At 49.7% G+C, this 21988-nt stretch overlaps 1 protein-coding gene across 3 annotated transcripts in view; it reads right to left on the reverse strand.

Moving 5' to 3' along the window:
- The window catches only part of ARID1A (AT-rich interaction domain 1A), a 56492-nt gene that overhangs the window by 1920 nt on the left and 32584 nt on the right, over positions 1 to 21988 (reverse strand). For 2 of the 3 annotated variants that reach the window (XM_032710078.1, XM_032710080.1), the window contains exons 5-20: positions 14117 to 14357; positions 13708 to 13797; positions 12843 to 13010; positions 11761 to 12076; positions 10718 to 10863; positions 10526 to 10635; positions 9469 to 9678; positions 8827 to 9034; positions 4999 to 5131; positions 4473 to 4645; positions 4144 to 4294; positions 3865 to 3996; positions 3686 to 3782; positions 1082 to 1955; positions 681 to 811; positions 1 to 177 (exon numbers count right to left, since the gene is read on the reverse strand). The exon at positions 1 to 177 is cut by the window's left edge and continues 1920 nt beyond it. In XM_032710078.1, the coding sequence (XP_032565969.1) occupies positions 1 to 177; positions 681 to 811; positions 1082 to 1955; positions 3686 to 3782; positions 3865 to 3996; positions 4144 to 4294; positions 4473 to 4645; positions 4999 to 5131; positions 8827 to 9034; positions 9469 to 9678; positions 10526 to 10635; positions 10718 to 10863; positions 11761 to 12076; positions 12843 to 13010; positions 13708 to 13797; positions 14117 to 14357 (3357 nt within the window). The remainder of the gene's footprint in view (positions 178 to 680; positions 812 to 1081; positions 1956 to 3685; positions 3783 to 3864; positions 3997 to 4143; positions 4295 to 4472; positions 4646 to 4998; positions 5132 to 8826; positions 9035 to 9468; positions 9679 to 10525; positions 10636 to 10717; positions 10864 to 11760; positions 12077 to 12842; positions 13011 to 13707; positions 13798 to 14116; positions 14358 to 21988) is intronic. The other variant, XM_032710079.1, reaches the window with a different exon arrangement.

Raw genomic sequence — 21988 nt, forward strand, 5'->3', positions numbered from 1 at the left:
TGGCTCGTCGTCCTCCTCCCCTTCTTCAGGAGAAGAAGCTGAAGATTTGCAGAACCTTTCGGGATCTAATAGTGTTCTTTGCCCTGGGTCTCCTACCTCGTATTCCTTCAGGATTCCAAAGATCTCGATCAGGCAGCGCCGGAAATACTCCACTAAGAGCTCCAGCAAGCCTGGCAGCTACAAGGGGGGAGAAAAACAGGAGGGGAGGAAGGAACAGTGATCAGAAAACAGCTCAGGTCAACACAAGCAGGGCTGAGAGTTTAAGCAGCGCTGTTAATTAATGGGTTTTTTCATGCTGGCAATAAATGGTGCAAACCAGAGTTTTTTGTCCTTTGAGAGAAGGGACAAAAGCAGATACTGACTGTGAGTATCCAAGCTGTCCCCCTGCACACACCCACGTGCTCTTGGGTTGTATCTCCCTCCTGGTTAAGTCACAAGGGAGGAGGGCCTTTCCAGCACTGCTGAGGAGATTTCACACCAACACACACATAAATCACACAGGCCAGCGAGTGACCAAGCTCACAGCTGCCCAGACCCCCACGTTCTCTTCCCACCTGGAACGCTCCCCAGGTACAGGGACGCCCGAGAGTCTGCACGAGCTGATTGCTGCCAGCTCACTGACAGAAACCCCTACAGAATTAGCACTTCAAAGACCTGCCCCAAAGAGCATCTGCACCCACCTGGCTGAGGTTGAAGGTCATTATGCTGTTGTCATCATAGAGCAGGATGTTTATGGTATCTAAGGCCCACGTACTTTCAGCCAGCAGCCCGGACTTCAGAGACATCATCACTCTCCAGGCTTCAGGAGTTCCTGTAACATAAACACATGATACTTCAGCTCCTGGAGTTTAAAAACAAAAAGGAGATACCTGATACTGCTTTTTGGACCTGTGAAGAGCAGAGCCTGGTTAAGATGATGCACAGACCACGTGTACCAGCAATCTGCCCGCAGGCAATGCCAAAATGAGGGCTGAAAATATGATTAACGTGCAAAAATACAGCTTTTTCAAAGCCAGCAGAGCCCTTCTGCTCGGCAGGACTGTACCAAAGGTTCAAGGCAGGAAAGCAGGGGTTTCCTCACCGATATCTTTTGCTGTTAGCCGCCTCCTCTGCTTCAACACAGGTTGCGTGGCTTCTACTGATCCCGGCGGGAAGGTGATGTCTCGTCGGATCATGGGAGGCTGGACAGCTGCTGGTGTTACATGTGAGGCAGGAACAGGTGGTCCTGCCTTCTGCATCTTCATCCCCGAGTGCAGGAATGGAGATTTACTCGGAGAAGTGCGATTCTCCAGAGGTCTGGGCAGAGGTGCTGGGCTGGATACCTGAGGAATGTGATTCTGCATGCTGGGGGGGGTCTGGTAGTTAGACTGGGGGGGCCTGGTCATTGGGGGCACGGGGGCAGAGGGACCATAAGGAGGTTGCCTGTTCCCGTGGGAAGGCCATGGTCCCTCGTGGTTGACCCTCTGGTCTGAATGCAGAATTTCATCTGTTCGAGTCACTCCGTGATATGCGGGGCCCTGGGGCGCGGAGCCCGTGCTCGGCCGGTTGGGGAAGCTGTACCCCATCTCATTGCGCCCCTGCCACATGGCCCCTTGCTGGGGACCCTCCGGAGCGGACTGGATGGGACCACCCATCATCTGAGGAGGCATGTTCTGCTGAGCATTGGAGCCCGGGGGAGCCGAGACCCTGTCTCTGCCGAATTGGAAGGGGAACTGGTTCTGCGGCCCTCCGGCGGCTCGGCGGTCGGCAGCGGGGTACGTGCTCCCATACTGGTTATACAGGTCCTGCTGGGGGGATGGCTGTGCAGAAGGCTGCTGGCTGGGCTGCTGGGGCTGTGCTGGAGGCAGCTGCTGCTGGGTCTGGCCCTGCCCGGCGCTGTAGGGGACATTGTACATCTCCCCTTCGTGGCGCTTGGCGGGGAGGCCGTAGCTCCCGTCCATCGGCCGCTTGTAGTTCTGCGGGGAGGAGAAAGGCATTGACAACGTGAGATTGGAAATTCAGGAAGGACTGTTTCACTGGGAGGGTTGTCAGGCATTGCAGGGGCTGCCCAGGGAGCTGGTGGAGGTGTCCAAGGACGTGGCACTCAGTGCTCTGGGCTGGGTGACAAGGTGGGGATCGGGCACAGGTTGGACTTGATGATCTCGGAGGTCTTTTTCAACCTCTGTTGGTTTATTGGTATTCGGTGAAACAAAGAACCCAAACCTCACTGGGGAGAGTCCTCAGAGCCAGAGGATCTGGCCTGTGGCATGGCCTGGGAGAGGCTTTGTCTCATTGTTGGCCATATCCAACGTGAAGCTGGATCAGTCATTCCCTTCCACAAGCCAAGGCCAATTCCTTGTGGCTGGCTGGGTAGTTTCCTTGTGGATTCTACAAGGATGCCTTGGGGGCAGGAGTCTGCCCGCAGAAAGGACTTTCCTGCAGGAAAGACTCAGCTCTACAATGAATTCACCACAAACCAAACCAGGCACCAGTACTTGCTCCCTTCCACATCCAGGAATTTAATCAGACCCTAATTCTTTTATATTTCCCAGGTTTCTGCTGAAGCATCAAACAAAATGTATTAAAAACTGTTCTACTTCCTGCTTCTTCCTTTCCTGTGGATTTCAAAACACACTGCTGAAAGGAGCAAGAATGATTCTCCCCCCTCATTCTTTTAAGTGCAAATGGAGAAAACAGTCAACGGTGGAGACAAAATTAAAATCCAGGATCTCTCTCGCCTCCAAGGTCTGTGCTGGAGCTGCTGTAGAGGCGATTCAGACACTCCACGGTCATGACTGGCTTCAGATGGAGCTCTAGGGCTTCAAAGATGACAAGTTCCAGAGTAACTCGAACTCTTGGCTCCGAGCCCCGTGGCTCTGGTTGCAGAGCCAAACAGCAGAGCAGTTGGAATTATTCTTAGCACAGCTCACTGAGTGCCCTCTCTATACTCTCCTAAAGCAGAGGACTTAAAATTATCAGGAAAACATTATGGGTCCTGGCACGGATACAAAGAGCAAGTCATATGTAAGGATTATGGGAAGGGATATACGTTCATTCAAACTGTCCTGAAACAAACCTGATGGGTTTGGGAACAGTGAGGAGGAGGCAGCTGGGCAACGGAGTCTGAACCCTCTGGCTGCAGGCTCAGAAAGGGACAGACAAAAAAAAAAATCCTCTGGGTTGTGCAGAATGATCCACCTGAAGCAGCTCCCCAGAACGATCCAGGAGCTACTCCAAATAAACTCATCACTTGGGCCAAAGGTGTTAGAGAAACAGGACTGTATTCAGAAAGTTCCAGAGGGGCAGAGGTGCCCAGCAAAGCTTCCTCATCTCCTGCTGCCTGACCAGGGTGTGCAAACAACCTCCATTCTCAGAACACTGCCTTGCTAACACGACACTGGGAATGCTAATTAAAACTTCTTCAAATTGTTTGCAATTTATACAGCCTCCTGTATAAGGCCAGGCTGGATGGGGCTTGGAGCAAACTGTTCTGGTGGATGGTGTCCCTGCCCATGGCAGGGGGTTGGAATGAGATGAGCTTTAAGGTCCCTCCCAACCCAAACCACTGTGTGATTCTCTGATAAGGTATTTAATTCTACATATTCATAAAGCAACGAGGGTTTTCACCTCCTTTCTTCATGAAGTTCACAGATAAAAACTCTTATGTCTCTCAGCTGAACAAACCAGAAACCCTGGGATCCCTTACCTGCTGCTGCTGCTGATACATGGTGGTTTGCTGGCTTGGGAAGGGGCTGCCCGAGGATGTGCCTTGAGTGGAGAATTGATTGCCATAGGAATCATGTCTGCAGAAGAAACAGATGCATTAACTGTCACTGTCAGAGCCTCAGAGCTCTCTCACTGGGAAGGGCAACACCCCCCACAGACCTTTGCTGCTGCTGCTGCTGCTGTGGGTAGCGGCTGGGAGAGTACATCCCCGACTCCGGGGTGGAAGGCATGATGTTTGGCTGCGGAGTTCCCGTTCCCAAGTTGCCCTCAGGTCCCATGCCGGGCTCCGTCCTACACGGAAACAGAGAGAAAAACCCCACATGAACCCTTAGATTCCCCCCTTGGCTCCTCCAGCAATCACCAAAGTCACAGCAGTGAAGAGCCAAGGGGTGATCACCCACGAGGCACCTCAGGATGCCTCCAGGTTCCAGCACCCACCTCACTCTGTCGTAAGGACCTCCGTAGGAGTAGTGCTGCCGCTGCCCCATGGCCATGTTACCCATCCCTGGGCCTGCAGCACGGTTGTAAGGGTCACCCATACCACTGTTGGGGCCCTGCCCTGAGGACATGAAGGGATCGCTTCCCGGAGCTGGAATACCGAGAGAAGAAACAATTAGTGTGGCCACCGCTGCCTCAAAAAGTTAAACCCCGTTCTCTGGGGAAGAAGGGGCAAGCAGGAGGTTTCCTACAGCACATTCCAGAGTGCAGCCAGCTAACAGGGATTAGTACTCAAGGAGAAAGTGGAGAAAACGCAAGGACTTGCTCACCTTTCCTCATACCACTGTAAGGATCTTTATTTGGCTCGTAAGACATGCGACCCATCATGTCAGAGGTATTCATGCTGGGCTGGTACCCTGGATTTGGAGTCATGGAGTTCCGTTTCTGGAACGTAGGATCACTGCCATCTGCAAAGGCATCCTGAAGGCCCACAGAGTTACTCCTGGTTCAAGAAAAAAACCCCACAAACACCAGGTTACAGAGGTCCATGGTGCTCCTCAGGATAGTTTTCCTCACGTGCTGCCTCTCAGGTGTTGCTATCCCCTAGAAGGACCACAGTCCTGCTCCTCCAGAGTCATGAGGAACTGCCTTTCTTCAACACTGTCCTCTGACCCCACCTCCAAATTAATGAATATTGACACACAATGCTGCTGTGAGCCACGAATGAGGGAGCAGAGCAATGGAGTCCCACCAAAACAGGTAGTCAAGTCCCCAGCCCTTTGCAGTGATGGCCAGAGGTGACCCCACGTTCACAGCTCCCACCCAACAGCGGAGGAGGGAGCGATAGTTCCCTACCTGATGCCTGGCAAAGGGGGCATCTGACTGTGTGGCGTCGACGCTGGAGTTGGTGGCTTCAAGTCTCCTCCTTCTGCCATGGAGCTGCTGGTGGACTGAGGTGTCTGAGGACCCTGCATGGAGCCTGAACCCGCTGCAAGAGGAGAAATGTGGTGTGAGCAGCTTTAACCCCTGGGGATGCAACCCAGGACCTCCCAGAACATCAGCCCCAAGAACAGAGAGTCCTTGAAGGAAGAGACAGGTGAAATGGGGCCAAAAAAGTACAAGGAGCTCAATGTTTCAAGGACAGGCTGGGACAGGCTTCCTGGAAGAACCACGTACAGAGAACACGTTCCTTCTCACAGAATCCCAGAATATGCTGAGCTGGAAGGATCATCGAGTCCAACCCTCAGCACTGCGCAGGACCACCCCCAGGAGTCACACCATGTGCCTGAGAGTATCATCCAAACACTCCTTGAGCTCCGTCAGGCCTGGTGCTGTGACCACTGCCCTGTGCCTCATTCTGATCCTTTACACATGGTGCCACCCCCATGGCACTGTGTGGTGCTTCCCAAGCTATCCCATCAGAGGCTGATGATCCAGAGTGCACCATGTGGCAGGAATATGGTGCTTCCTGGCAAGGAACCCCTGACATGTCACCTTCACACCCGGGAGGGTGGTGGGTTTGAGCCCCTCTCCTGGAAGCCTCAGGAACCTCCCTAGAGATGGAAACCCCGGGACATCAGCTGAAGCCACCAAGTAACTCTGAACAAGGCTGCTCTGCCCTTCCAGAGGGGTTAATTCACGCGCCACTCCCAAGGATTCCTGGAACAGGGAATGCCGGAGATGCCGGATCTTTCCACTGAACGACAAAACCCGTCCAGCAAGTTCCCTGCAAGGTCCCTGCCTCCCTGCTCTACGCTCCAGTGAGCTTTCATCAAACATCCCAGGCTGTGTGTAATCCAGCTGTGCCGTGAGCTCGAGGAGCTCCGCTGGCCCTGGATCGCTGTGACAGTGTCAGCTCAGGTTCAGCCGCTCCTCGCAGCTGGCAGGAGCTGAACTCTTAATTAATGTTTCCATTAGTTACCGTCCCCAGCACCCGATATCCCTCAGCTCCAGCCCTGCTGGTTGATGAGTCATTTCAGCTATTCATTAAAATCCTCCGAGGTCACGTCCAGGGCATGTTTGTTTACACCCCACCTTCCTGGCACCCTGTCCTCAACTCTGTGACTCCCTCCCAGCACGGGGAGGTCTCGGAGAGAAGGAAGGGCAGCGGGAGCTCAGCGGGGAGTTTCATTCATGGGCCCTCCTTCGCTCCGCTCGCTTCCCCCAGGAATTCACTCCCGGCTCCGTTTGTGCTGCTGGCACCGGCAGGAAGAGGCCCCGAGACATTCCCTGCGTCGCTGCCATTTGGTGTTTGTCCCCACCTCCCGCCGTCCCTCCCACTCACAAGTTTACACACAGTTGGAGCGGGGCCAGTTCCACGCTCTGGGAATTAAAACCCAGCGAGGACTGGTGGTGCCTCCTCCCCCTCCAGGGACAGGCTGTGTCTGCGAGCAGGAACCCTGGAAGGTTTTCAGGAAACCCGAGTGCCCATGAGGCAATTCCCAATCCCTCCCAGCCACCGGTCTCTGTGAACACTGCTGGGGTTTGAGGGGTGGGAGGGACACTGCCCGGGAAGAGCTCTGGCACCCCTGCAGCCTCAGAAAGTGGTTAATGGATAACTCATTCCCAAAGTTCTGCAGGAGTTAATTTGGCAGAAATGAGGAGGAAGCCAATGCCAACAGGTTGTAAAGTCTGCAGGGAGAGCAAACCACGTCTGTGTGGGACAACAGAGCCTTTCAGCCTTTCTAATGGGCCTTCAAAATGTCCTGTTGTTGTCCACTGGGTTTATAAACAGGGAAGTTATTCTCCATCCAGGTGATTCCTTGGAGACAGGACTGTGTGTGTGAGTCTGGAGGACACTGGGCCCTGGAAATGCAGTGTCCTCTGGGACTCAGTACTCCAAGGTTCTTTAGCCTGGAGCTGGGGTTGAGTAATTTGTGTTGTGCCCTACACCACAGTTCCTGCTGATCCAGGGGAGCAAGAGAGAGGAAGAAAAGGAAAGTGAAAGAGGAGCATGGACACACTGAGTGATCCAACTTAAAGGATCAGAGTGGCCAGCCAAGCTTCAGTGCTGCCTCTGCATATTCCCAGTCGTAGGAGTCTGGAGCAAGACAGCTGGAGAGAACAGTTTAAATCGGAAATACAGCTGAGTCCTCTCATGGCAGGAATCAAACGTGCACAGTTTGGGACACCAGCCCTGCAAATTCCTTCTGCTGATGTGCTGAAGCTCAGCCCTGAAGGCAGAGCCAGGACCTTCACATGCCATCACATTAGCTAAAACAAAATAAAAACTGATGCACCACCTAATCCACCCTGACACACACCTAGAGCTACACTAAGTCTTAAGTGGCTTCCTAAAACTCTCAGCTCTCTCCGAACAAACTCCAAATGCTCTTAACATCTTTGTTCTGCTGCCTCAGGGGGGTAAGAAAGAGCTTTTGGAAAGAAAGTAGGGATGGATTTGTGGTGTAGTTCAGGCAGAACTCAGAAACCACTTTGGACAGAAGTTCAGTCTAATGGCACAGAAGTTGCTTTATCTTGCAGAACACACCAAGGATGAAGCTCCACTGGGACAGGTTTCCTGGCCAGTGACAAGACATGATTTAGTTCTTTAAAAAAGCAACATTCTGAAAGGAGAGAGAAAGGTAGTGGCCAACAGAATATTGGGACAAACCAATCAAGGGTTTAGCAGAGCTGGGACAACTGCAGTACAATCCAAACAGGTTCATTATCCCACTCCTCAGGAGCCTGACAAAGGTGGTGCCAAGTGTCAGAACCAAAAAGGTATTTTTTTTGCAAACATTATAGGAACTTCAAAGCACACCAAGTTTTTATTTCACCTACATGAGCAGGCTCCTGACTAGAATAGGCATCTGAAGGCTTTTAGTTATAAGGCAAACTGGAAAACTCAAGCTTAAAGAAGGGTTGGCAAGTTCAGCAGCAATTCAAGCAATGAACTCAATGCAAATGAGACAGAAAGGATCAGACTTTCCAAAGACCAAAGAGTACAACATGCAAGGCTGGCCTGGATGTCTTCCTTTTTTTTTTTTTTTTTCGGTTTAACAAAATCTGAATTGAACATTATGCTTAAATATGCAGAAACTGGAGAACCACATCGAATCTCAAACAACAGAAGTTGTTCATTTTAAAGGGCTTGATTCCTAAAGCATCCAACTTGTAGAAGGCCTGCAGTGCTCTCAGTGCACAAAGCCTCAGAAGGTCCTCCCTGACTCCTGCTGAAGGCAGAAAGAAGGAATTCCTGAGGAAGGTGAGTTCACACCCACATCCAGCTTCTTCTCCCAGAAGGTACCACTGGCATGGTCAAAACCAGTCCAACTTTTCCAGCAAGTCCTCAAAGCTGAGCAGTCACACAAGGGCTGCTGTTGGAATATGCAGGGGTCACCTTGCAGGGAAAACTCCAGACCTCTCTCTCCACCAGATTCTCCTCAGGTAGAGACGTAGCAGAAAACAAGAGAGGTGTGTGTAGATGTTTTTAGGTTTTCCTTTTTCTTAAAACTTCAGTACAGAGGTTGGACACAAAAAACCTGAACTGTTCTGAGAGCCTCAACTTACTCCCAATTTCATTCACTCCCACATTAGCAAAGTATTTATTCTACACAACCAGAGAACATCTGGGGGCTTTGTGGAAGTTTGGACCCACAGCACACGGGGTGGGGTGCACAGTGCCAGAGATCCTCCAGTTCCCACATCCACTGCACACCTTAAACCAGCATCTGAACTCACCTGGAGATGGAGGCTGTATCTTAGTCTGAGACTTCTTTGAATCAGCAGCTGCAAAGATATCAGGAGGGGGGTCTTCTCCTCGCTCAATCTTGCACTCAAAGGCATAGAGACACTGGATGTACTGCTTCTTCAAGGAACTGGCTGCACTGCTGGACGTGCCCACGTTGAGATTTGTGGCCAACTCGCGCCATTTCTTGTTCTTGTTGACCTGCACAACCAAACAGGAGGCTCTGAGATCAAAATCCCAGCTACTTCTCCTCCCAAGAAATTTTCTGGGGAGAAATCGACACTTCCCAGTTCACACAAGGGAAGAAATAAGGGCCAAACTCTCTTCATCACCCACAGAAAACTTTTCTAACAGGGGCAGACTGCAAATCAAATTGGTCACAAGGTCAGCTGACAGCCAGATGCAAAGACAGTGTCACCAATCTTTGCACTGGACAAAGGGGGGAAAAAAAAAAAAGAGGTTGAAATGAGTCTCACCACAGATTGTTCTCAAACAGACAATGGGAGAGCTAAGCTCACTTAGAGGATGCTGGGTTTTATTTAGGGAAACAAACATGGCTAAATAGGAATTCATGGCTTACCTCTGGCTACAAACTAACTGTAAATGGCAGCAGTCCCCTGGCTGTGGGCACTCACCTGAGTCAATCCTCCAATCTCCTTCACGGAGATGTAGAGCCGGTAAAGGTCCAAGGGTTTCCTGCCCACTGCTGGGAGGTTGGTCATTCCCATGGCCTTCTCCTCGGTGAAGGCCAGGTAACGATCCACCCACAGCTTCCTCTCGGGCTCCCCACCCAGCTCGTAGAGTTTGGTGATCTTCTCATTGGTTGTAGTAGAGGAACTGGACTTCTAGGAGAAGGAAAGAGATATCAGGGCTGAGCAGCGCAAGAGCACCTCTTTCACACCTGAGATGGTTTCAAAAAGCAGGCAGGTAAGAGCTCAAAGTGCTGCTGTTGTGTTGGGAACAGATTTATTTAGACTTATGCTTGTTTCAGATAAACATCAGGCAAGGATTAATCAGTAAAGGCATCCAAAAGCACAGACCAGGACAGAACAGCCCTGATTTGTGGCTTCTGGCATCTCCCAGCCCAAGAGCATTCAAGTCCTTGTTTGCCATAAATAAGAAAGGCAGATTCCAGAATACAGGAGCAGAAGTGAGAGATCTCCTGGATCTTCCTGCAGGCTGCTGCTGGCACAGGGATCAAACCTGCAGAGCATTTATTTTCCCTCAAGTAGCAAAGGAGGAGACGGGTTCAGAAACTGCTTTTTTGGTGGTTCTTTTGAAACTGGTAGCAGCAATGCAAAGAAAAACACTCCCTGAAGAACTTGTTTGCATCCCTCTTCTGGCTTTAATACAGGATTAGTAAGAGGTTTGTTTGTGAAACAACTAACACTGCAGTGTACCACGTCCCAGCTGAGGGGTGAGAGCTGACTCGCTCCCAGCCCACACCAGCAACAAACCCGGGTTTGTTTATGCTGCTTTTGGCAGTTTCACTGTGGCAGGTGATAATTTCTAATACTGAATTGTTTTACAAGTGAAATCAATGACTCCCAAAGGACTGGGAAACGCTTCCCTTCATTTCTCACACTTACTAGATAGATGCACTGCTCAACCCAAGTGAACGTGCAGTGGTTTTATCTCCCCAGACGCTGGAGAGGATGGGAGACATTAAAAACAAAACCCAAAACATTTTACCTTTGACTTGGATTCTGCTTTTGGCGTCCCATCTGCCTTGTTGTTCATTTTAGTTGCAGGTGTTAATTTGACATCCCCAAGCCCCATCATTTCAGGGCTTGCTGCCATCCCTAGGGAGTTAAAAGGAAATCTTTAACACTGATTTTCGACCCAGTGCAATGGAATCAACGAAATCCTAAAGCCCTGGCTTACCTGCAGAGTTGTTGGCCATATTCCCACCCATGGGGTAGGGTGGGCCCTGGGGGTTTATCATGCCAGCCATACTGTTAATTCCCTGTCCATAAGGAGGTCCAGTGCCCATCATGCCCCCTTGATTCATGTTGGGATAACCAGGAGGCCTAGAGAAGGCAAGGAAGAAACAGACACTTAGTCCACATATTAAGCATTAAGATCTTGCCCTCTAAGGAAGTAGCTTTGCTAAAAGCAGCCTCTGGGGCAGGATAAAGAGCACAACACCCAGTCAGACAACAAATATATCCACCAGCTTCGGGGGAACCTAATTTAGAAGCACATTCATGGCTCTCATGGCATTGGGAAGGCCACACACACCTACTCTGAAATGGGCAATAAATTAAAAAAAAAAAAAAAACCCACCACAGAAAACAGTACAAAGTTCAGAGCTGAATTCCAGCTCCTTTCCCACAGCTGCTCATCAAGGCCCTAAAAGGAAGAAGTTCCCTACACTGGACAAGCAATGCCTTGGATCAGACAGCTGGGTGGCTGCTGGATTTAGGGGCTGCACCACACACGCAGCATCTCCTCGTGGAACAGAGGAGACCAGGACTCAAAAAGGCCAAAACAGCTGAAGAGATCTCAGAGTTAAATAATTTCAGCTACAATCATTAAAAATCCCCCGAGAATGATGTATAAAATCATGGGATGGTTTGGGTTGGAAAAGACCTTAAAGATCACTTAGTTACAACTCCCTGCCCTGGGCAGGGACACCTTCCACCAGCCCAGGTTGCTCCAAGCCCTGTCCAACCTGGCCTTGGACACTGCCAGGGATGGGGCAGCCACAGCTTCTCTGGGCACTCCAACACGCTGCTTGTCCAAGTTTTATGCTCTCCCTTTTCAACACTTCAGCCTGACCACAACAACGCCTCCAGGAAGGACAAACCTTCACAAGAGCTTATTCCAGCATTACCCCAAATTCGGGTTATTCCACACACATACCCCTTCAAAAGCGAGATCTGACACAGGGGATGGACTTTTACAGGGGGAATCTCCCTCCTCACCTGTTCTGGATGGAGTTGGCAGCAGCGTGCATGGCAGCAGCAGCTGCCTCTTGTGCTTTGCGGTTCATCCCGGCGGGCGGGGGGCACATCCCTGTGCCCACCTGGGGGGGCATATTGGCCATGTTGGGTCCGTAGGGCCTGTTCCCCATGGCTGCATGGCTCATCCTGCCCGGGGGGATCCCGCTGTACGGGGGCACACCAGTCTGCCCGTGCATCTGGCTCCCTGCTCCCATGGGGTTCATGCTCCCTCCCATGCCCGGGCTGGGGTAGTTGGCATTGGACATGGCATTGTAGTTTGGCTGCCTGGGATAACCTCCTGAGGAGATAAAAAAAAAAAAAGGAGGGGAAGGCAACATCACTCAACTAGTTAAGTTTATGAATCACCATAAAAATCTTCTATCAGCAAATATTTAAAGATCACTAACAGAGATGAGGGGGAGTGTTCACACCTCAACACGAAGTCAAAGTACTTGGATATAAGCCACATAAAATGTGTTTTGACATAGCCAAGCAACAACATCGATTCAGAAGCTGCCTGAAACTCTCCCAAACCTCAACCCAGCACAGTGAGCCAAATGGCCCAGGACAGGATGAAAAAACCCTCATTTAACCCTTTCCAAAATAGGCAACACTCCATTTTCTTCCTCTCCAAAGAGAACTCGCCCTTTGTCACTATTACACAGGATGCACAACCTGCAAGTTTTTAAACAAGGAGGAAGGATCCTACATTTAGAAATAAAACTATTCCTGAAAGCAACATATTCCATCAACCTCAGCAGGAACAAAGCACAGCTCCTCCCAGCTCATGAGGAGCGTGCTGGTTTCCATCACCCACACACTAAGAGGAGACAAATCAAAACATTTATCACAGAATCATGGAATGGTTTGGGTTGGAAGGGACCTTAAAGATCAGTAAGTTCCACCTCTCTGCCACGGGCAGGGCCACCTTTCACTAAGACCAGGTTGCTCAGGGCTCCATCCAGCCTGGACTTGAACACTTCCAGGCATGGACTTAGGCAACCTGGGACTTCAAAGACAAGATGCTGGGATAGAGAGGGGCCTTTGCTGAGCTCAGTTCCCACCTTGAGGTCCGTACTGCCCACCCTGGGGTCCGTAGCTTCCCATGGAGTTCTGCTGGTACGGCCCCATCCCGGCGTGCATCTGGCCCCCGGAGGACTGCCGGGGGGATAAGGCTGAGCCGGGCTGGGGGGAGCTGTACTGGGGCATCTGAGGGTTCCTCTGCATGTAACCTGCACACAGGGGAAGGGAGCAAATTATTAGTGCAAAGCATCCACAGGTGCTACTGGACATACATTGTTTCTAAGGAAAGCAACACCCAGGACTAACAAAATCCTTCCAGCAACAGCCTGGACAGGTTTTAGCGCTTGCATTAAGGAGTCAGTGTTATCTGAGCAGGTAACAGATCCAATTTCCTGTTTTGGCCAGAAATAACCCTCAGTGTCACAGCAGAAGCCAGTGAGGCTCTGCAAATCCTGGGGGCTTCCTGGTGGTGGCTTTTGTTTGCCTGTTTGCTTTCTCATGGTGGCAACTGTGCACCTTCAGCCAGGAGAGCTGAAATTTTTTACAGGCATTTTCCCCCCAAAGAAATCTTCTCTTAGAGGGAAAAGCCCCACAATATTGTTGCAAGCACCCCTTGTTTTGAAACTTAAAAGTCACTGGACGTTGGGCAAGAACATGTACAGAAAAACATGTTGAAAAGCCAGAGAAAACATCTTCCAAGCCAAAACACCAGCTTGGATGGAACATTTAGAGGCCAAACAACCAGCAACAACAACAATTTACTGCAAGTTGCCTCAACACCCAGAGGTTGTAAACCTGGGGCAGCTTTTAAATGCTCTCTCGGCACAGAATTCATGTCGCCAGGCCAGGTGGTTTTTAGTTACACATCTGGCTGTACAATTACAGCTGTTAAGTTGTGTCACACACCTCGATCCTGGGCGATGCTGGACTGGTTCATGGAAGGATGCAGGATGGTGTCCGACTGGCCGCTGGGCGGTCGGGGCGGCATCTGATTGCCTGTGCCACAAACAGGAGAGTGCTCATCACAAACTGCACACCACAAACCCAGCAGGCACCAGAGCTAAACCCCAGAACCCCTAACAACTCCAGGAGAAGGGGATGTTGGGCCACAGCGAGGGGAAACAAAAGCGAGATCGGTCGCGTTAACCCAGCGAAATGACACCGGTGGTTTACCAGCCATCCCACCCATCCTCGAGGAGCTACAGACATCCCAAAGCAAATAAACGAGCTCAGTGGGCCTCAGTAACCACACAGTGCTGACACTGGGCAGTTCCTCCCCACTGGGCACTGTAATTCAAGTGCCAGGCAGCGTTACCTGGTACTGCAGCAGGTGAGAGCGGCCCAGAGCGGGACTGAGCAACACTGGCTGGAGATCCAACTGGGGATGGGGAGGGTCCTCTGATGCCTGGCAGGTGAGGAGAGGTATGTGGCGAGAAAGGAGACTGAGCTGGGTTACTCTGCTCTCCTTGACTGCTGGAAATCCCTGATGTGCTTACGCCAGGGCTCAGGGCTCCTTCGGTACCCATGGGCAGATCATCTATGGAACCAGACAGGTCCTGCAAGGCACAGAGAAACACATCAGGCTGGAATACAAAGACATGGGACTGCTCTCTCACGTCCCACTAAGGAAGAGCGTTTCTCCCTTAGGCATGTTACAAACAGAAATCAATGAACTCAGTTCTTGTTACTGTCAGCACCAGAGGCTGCTGCAGACTGAGGTAACTGCCAGACGTGTCTTATCCTGCTGCCTGTCTGAACCCGGGAGTTCCTGGGTTGCTTTGCTGATGGTCCAAACAATTGGTTAATTCTCCTACTTGCTTTATTTTAAATTCAGTTTAGAGGTGGGAAATTAAAGAATGCATCAACAGTACACGTAAAGCTGCAAACACAGGAGACAGTCCATGTGATCGCGGCTTGGAAGAGAAACGTGGCTCAGTCTCTGAAAGACAGAAAACTCCTGCCTCACCATAATTAATTCATAAACCTCCTATGAGCTGGGAAACTACTCACTTGAGATGGATAAAAACAAACTAAACAGAGATTTAAAAGAAAACCATAAAATACTCTTCAGGGTTCCCGCTTCCCTTTCTTCAAAGACAGCAAAAATTAGCAGTTACTGCATCAACCTGCAAAGTTCAGCTTCTCTTGAAGGCAAGGCTAGAAAACACCCTTCCTCCTGCATGTATCCACCTTGGGAGAAGCAAGGCACAAAAAGCCTGAGAGAGCTGAAACCTCCAATTGCCACAGCAGCAAAGTGACAGCATCAAAATTCAGCTGGCAAGTGTGAGAACGGGGATAATTCCAAGAAGATGATGTGCAGATCCAACATGCCCAGTTGTACTGTCTGGTTGATAACAAGGTGCATCAGCTGTTCAGGCTTGGCCTGCAGTGAATGAGTCAGGAACAGCCCGAGCCAGAGGAAGTGGTGGCGTATTTGAACAGAAAGCTGGGAAGTTGTAACTATTCCAGTGATTAGATAAAATCTCTGCCAGAGGTTCAAAGGATCACTGGCAGGTGAAGAAGTGGGAGACCAAAGCTTACCAGGACTTCACCTGTCCTTCCTAAGTCTTCCAGAGTAATCAACCCTGGATCAGAAAGATTCTGGGCTGAGCCCTGAAGGTATCTCAGATCATCTCCCCCCGCAGAGAATTCAGCTGAGCAGCACCAACAGAGCCCAAGTCATTTAAAACCTCACACAGAAAGGCTGAGCCAACTGATAAATCACTTGGACACCCCGCTCTCATTTACACTGACTGGACAATTCCTGGTTCAGCAGCAGTTCAGGTGACGTCTTCCCAGCTCCAGCAGTGCAGGAGGACCTGGGACACAAGATACTGCAGCTTATCAGCCTCTGGAAGCAGAGCTATCACTCCTAACACCTGTCTGCCAGGTGATGTGTGGAAAGGTTCTCAGAACACATCCCTGTCATCCCAAGCTGGTGAACAACACATCACCACATCCCAGGAAGAGGATGTTATGGAGTGAAAGTGGAGTGGAGTTACCCAACCACCTCACCACACCTGTGGGACAGTGACATTCAGGACAGAGGGGAGAGCTGGGCATCAGCACCACACTCAGCTGCTGCAGTGGGGAAATCTCCTCTACTTTAGTGGAATTTAATCAAAATGCTTCCAACAAATGCTACACTGGAGCTGAAAACCCCAGTCACTCGGTGGGATGACTTAGTTCATGCGTGTCCCCCCTCCCCTTCCATCACTGTTTCTGTTGGAGAGCTCATTTCCTGCACCACAGTCTCAGAGGTATATTTGCTTACTGCTCAAGTATTATCTTCCTGAGGAAAAAAAAAAAAAAAAAGCTTTGTTTTATCTCAATGAAAGCTAAAAAACTGCAGAAAAAGCCTAAAAATAGTGTCTGAGATCTCTTGCAATTTTCACTACTTTCCTATTGTAGCATCAAAAGCACTGCTCCTTCCTGCAGTTATTTGGGCGTTTTTCCCTGGACAACTTTGATAAGTCCCACATTCCTACTGCAGAAACCATCTGAAGTGGGAGTAAAGAGACATTATTTCCAACATTTTGCATTAAAAAGCATCAACCAACACAAACAATCAAGACACAAAACACTCCTCTCCCTGAGACCCACTGCATCAAACTGCAGCCACCAGTACAAGACATACAATGAGATTCCCCTCAGAGCCAATGAAGGGATCAGAATGTCCAGAAACAAGTCAGCCCAGCCTAAAACTGGGTGAAAACACTGGTATGTCCCTTAAATGTATTAAGGTAGTTTTAGTCTGAATCACCAAATGCATCCAAAGACTGTTTTTCTCATCACTGAAATGAAGTTGGAGGCCAGACCCATTTGCAGCTTTAAAATCCCCACCACCAAGAGCTGATGTGGTGTGGAATTTCAGAGCAGCTAAATCTTGGGAGCAGAGGGGCAGAGCCCAGAGCTGTGGAGGTGAGGGATTTTTAGGCTCAAAGGAAAAAAAAATCCATGTAAATGTACACCTGAGACAAATACTGGCATGAAAGGACAGACACAGAGCGAGTGTGCAAAGTGAAATGTGAGTTTCCTTCCTTTATCAGGAGTGTAAGTGCTTTTCCAAGGGGCAAGAGAGAAGGCTTTGGATGGAAGGACCTCAGGATGTGTGGAGGTCACTGTCTGCTCCATGGTCTGAGCAATATTCATACATGAACTGGGCAGACTAAGAGGGCAAGACTTGGTAATGCCAGACGTGAAAATATCTGCAAGACATAAAATGAAGTAACATTAAAAACTCTTTGAAAATTAACTCCTCAATAACTAGATAATGATCTTTAAAGCTGATGTCTTTGACCATTCTATGCATCAAGGCCTAAATCACTGAAAAACATCCAGTTTTAATTAAGCAGGTGAATACTGGGTGGGTTTTGTGAGAGTGAGGGCCCCTCTGCATTGCTGACATACCATCAGGGACCCCATAGAGGAACAGCAGACCTTTAGCTGTGGATCAGATTCTCAGATTATTAGTTTAAGTGAGTTAGAAGTAAATTACACATCCCCCTTTCATGGCTGTTAAGACAGGAGATGAAACACAACCATAAAAATCAAGTAACTCATAAAGTGACTTTCACCTCTAAAAATCTGTTAAGTTTTGTGAATTCCAACAATAAAGTCATTTCCCAGCAAAGAAGGGCTCTGCCAGCAGAGCAGCATTTTCTGAGTGTGTTATTCAGGACTGAGTTTCTCAGAAGGGAAACTCCTGCAAGGGGAAGGAGCAAACAGGGACTGGAATGCCTGAGCTCAAGCAGCTCATCAGCGAGGAGCTGGTTTCCTCCTATCAAGTTATCTCAGGACACCAAGCATCAAGGTTTTAACTAAACCTAAAGGACACCCCCCCAGCTCTGATATCTCCAAAACCAGGGGAAAACAAAATCTCTCCAACTCTCTACAGCCTGTTTTAAAGGCAGAGAAGCCTTAAAAAAACCCAAAACCTCATGGAAATAATGGAGACCTGCTGCTGCCGTCACGGGTTCTGGATGAAGCCCAAGAGGAGAGGGCCTGGGAGGTTTTATTTGCCTCCCATGGAGCATCAGGAGGAGACCTGGAAAGACACAGCAGCAGCAGGAGAAGGGCTCTCCCCTTCCCTCCTCCCCCAGCACAGCCAACAGAGCTGAGACAGGAGGTGAGGCTCGGCAGCAGTAACTCTGCCAACTCGGAGGAAACGTCAGGGTCTGGAGAATTTCCTCACGTGTTTCCAATGTGTTTTTTATGCATTTTATTGCTCATCTGCCATGCAGATCAAAAACGCTGGAGGGATTCCAACTATTTCACACAGAATCTCACACTCCAGGCTGGCTGCAGCCCCAAAAGCCTGAGTTTCTTCGCTTGAAATACTGCCCAGTGTTATTTTGGGATGTGACCTGATAGCGGAAGCCCACGGGGACCCTGGAACGATAACTGTTCCAGCTGTGACTGGATGCCCAAGCCTGGCCGGTGCCAGCACGGGTCTGTCAGTGCTGCTGACAAACAAGGGCTCGGCAGCAACACCTCCTTTTCACACCACAACAAACCCATGCCTGGAATCACACAATCTGGTACCCAGAGGAAGGGGGCAGGGGAGTTCAGCTATCCCAGGGAAAGGGCTGCAAGTCCTGGCACGAGGGAGCCGGGTTGGTTGGTGCTGGAAACAGCCGGGGGTTCTTTGATCTGACAAGAGGAACCACCACCCCACTATCTGATAGGAGCTTGTTTGTTAAACAAACAAAAAGATGAAACAACGAGAAATACTTAAGATCAAGGTAATAAAATCCCAGAGGAGAAGGAGAGATTCAAGGCTCCTCCGCTCCGGCCCATCCCACTTATCTGGAAGAGCAGGAAGACTGACCAGAAAGCAAATGGAATAGCTTCCCCTGCCCATTCCCCGGCCTCAGTGCACGTGGGAAGTGTGGGGGAAGAGGGAAGGAGCTCAGGCAGGGTGGAATGATCCAGCACTATCAGATCACCAGACAGCACTCAAGGAAATTATGGTTTGGAGACAAGCATGTGGTGCAGCTTATAAATTCTGTAAGGCCAGTTATTTCCATAAAGATGCTCACAAGCAAGACCAGAGAACAATGGATAAATGTATTCCCCCATTCTTTCTGAAAGGGAAAAGGCCTCTTTATTCCTCTAATTGAAATGCCCACTTTCTATTACAAGTTCTTTCTCTCTGCAGTTGCTTTCCCACTGACTCAAGAACTACCAATGCTTAAAAATCACAATCTTGTCCTTTCCTTCCCCCTTTATTTCCACACCCAAAATACCTCAGTTCTCTCCATCACAACAATTACACAGCTGACTGGCAGGATCTCCCTGCTATTTTGGGGACATGGATAGACTCATTCCTGCTCAGCAGCACAGGTAACTGAATCCTGCACCTCACGCTCCACAAAGCACTGTCTCCCAACACCGAGCAGCCCGGAGACCTCCCCGTGCTCCACTCACACCACACACCCACAGCACATCCAAGAGGACACCTGGCAAAGCCAACCTGAGGTTTCCACAGATGTGACAGACCAGGATGTCTTTCCAATGTCTTTCCCTCACCACATCTAGAACCGTTCTGGCAACACTCTGTTCCCCCGTGCTCTGTCCCCTGCCATACTTTGAGAAGAGTGGGGTAGGACCCAAAATCACGTATTTTTAAAGCTGTCAGTTTACCTGTTACTGATTTTGTGCTCATACACGTGTGGGAAACATGTCCATCCACATTCCCAAGCTGCCCAAGATGACTAAAGACTAATCAAATACAACCAAAGCCCAGCAACATGAGCTGGTGACCCCTGACCGTGCACAGTTTCCTCCACTGCCACGTGGCTCTTACCCCTTACTCTGTGACAAGCCAAAAAGCTTGGTTTTAAATTTAACAGGGAAGGATGACTTTGTCCTGGCATAAAAACCAGGGAATTCCCAGAAGGAAGCTCACTGCCACGCCAGCACAAGCTGCCCACTACACTTCCATGTTTTATGGAACTCTGTAAATTCATGGCCTTGCCTCTTCTCTTACATCCCACTTCAAAACGGGACAAGATCAGCAATCAGAAGGAACAAAGGGATTTATTTATGCAGTGAAATCACTGGGTTTGGCCCCTTGGATACATCCCTGGAAGCTCAACCTCTAATGTGAGCCAGGGTGACATGGGTCAACAAGAAACCAGACAGTTCTCAGGTTCTGCAAGAGAAAAAAAGAAAAAAAAAATCAAGATCCTGTTACAAAACTGAGGGTGCCACAAGGACCTTCGAGTCCTTATGTGCCACTTACTCATCCACGCAGTCCTTGGGGAGAGGAAATAAGTGCTAGACTTTACAACTTCAAGGGGAAAACACCTGCCCACTAAAACAAATATTAGGGAGGCAACACTAGCAAGGCTTCAGCCTGTGCTACAGGGTCCATATTCCCTTCCCTTCTGAGGAGTTTTAGCTCCTCTCAGGCACCAGCGCTGACAATTACGAACCTAAGATGGGGACTAGAACATGCCAGGAGAGATTCGTGCAGTTTCCCTGTTCAAAAAAAGAAGCTGAAAAGCTCATTCTTCCAGGCTGGCTTTAGACAAACTGGGAGAAGCTGCAGGCTCGAGCTGCACTGCAGGGAAAGGAGCATTCGGAGAGGAGGCTGTCGGGAGGAGGGGCTCGGTGGCACACGAGGAATTTCACTCTGACTGCAAAAATAAGCTGCTGTTCTAATCCAGCTCAGTGCATCTAGGTGAGTCTGGGCTGCTGGCAGAGAGCAGGTACAAAATAAAGCAGGGAGGAGGACAGAGGGAAGTGCTGCTGGCTTTACTACATTCCTGCAACGGGAGCCTTGCGGAACAGCCGGCACTGCTACCGCAGCAGCCATTGATTTTTCAGAGGTCGATACTCCACTCCCACAGATCTACTCGGCAGGAGCTTTAATCACATCTCCTGCTCCTACCCTGTGCCACCCCTCCTTCTCTTCTCCCTCCAAATAAAATAAAATAAAATAAAATATATTTAAAAAAAAGAAAAAAAAAGGAAGGCAAGAGGGTTTTCCACCCTCTCCGAGCGTTGAGCAGACTGAAAAGAAATATCTCATCTTCTCGGTCTTCGGAGAGCAGAGATTCAGAGCTGTAGTTGCAGCACAAAGTAGGGAAGGAGTAACGTGATTCATCCACAGAACAAGATGTCGCTGAAGGGAAAGCCTGCCATGTGGAAGGCCAGCATTCCCACCCGGAGAGCGCTGGGTGCTGAGCTCTTCCGCAGGAGCCCGGGAGATGCAACAGCAAAAATGGACAGAAGAGTTTCCATTTAACCCTTTGGAGGCTGCTCAGCTGCTAAAAGCACTCCCAGCTTTATCCACACGTTGATACAACATCAAATATCCCAGGCAGCAGGTAAATGCCGAATTTTGCTTGGCAGAGCAGCGTCACTTCAGCTATCCCAGAGGTTGTCCCATCCATCCATAAGGGAAAGGATAAAACCTCCGGCTCCTACAGCAACACTGACCCCAAAACAAGCTGCAGGAACGAAGCAGGAGGATCCCAGGCACAACAAGCAGCAACATGGTAGCAGGACCAGAGGATGCTCTTACTGGTTTTCAGGATGGTGTGGGGATTAAGGAACCTACAAGTCGATCCCATCATTTGGAAAGGTTGGTCTTGGGAAGGCAAGTGGAGGAGGGAAACTAGTACAGGCCTCAGCTGACAAAACCACAACCCATTTATTCAAAGAGCTTTTGTTTTCCTTCCAGAGGTTTTTAAGTCTCCTCCTTCAGTCTGAAGACAAACCCCAGATCACATAAAACACGGAATCACGGAAGAGGCAGGAAGCAACCCTCTCGTTGCCAGCCATGAGGATACTCCCATTCCCCAGAAGTGCTTCTCTGGAAGGCTCTTTCCAGAGGAACACATCCTCTGATGTGTTCCACACATTTGGACTCCAAAGCATTTAGTCATCCCAGCATGTGACTGTGCCACCAATGCCAGCCACCCGAGTCAGGGTGGGCAAAGAGGTGCAGCAAAGGTAGGAGGCTGAAATGATTACAAAATTAAAAAGGCCCCTGTTCATCCAATACTTTGGATTTTAAGATAAATCAGCTTTTAGTATTCTCATCTGCCTCTGAGACAATTAACAGTGACGTAACTAATTTCTGAAAAAGCGGAAGGAAGGTTTTAGGAGAGAACAAGATTTCTAAGGTCTCAGGTATTTGCAAGCCTGATGAATCCTGGTGGTTCTTTCACTGGAA

This window comes from Chiroxiphia lanceolata, chromosome 24 (assembly GCF_009829145.1).
Source record: "Chiroxiphia lanceolata isolate bChiLan1 chromosome 24, bChiLan1.pri, whole genome shotgun sequence".
Taxonomy (NCBI): Eukaryota; Metazoa; Chordata; class Aves; order Passeriformes; family Pipridae; genus Chiroxiphia; species Chiroxiphia lanceolata.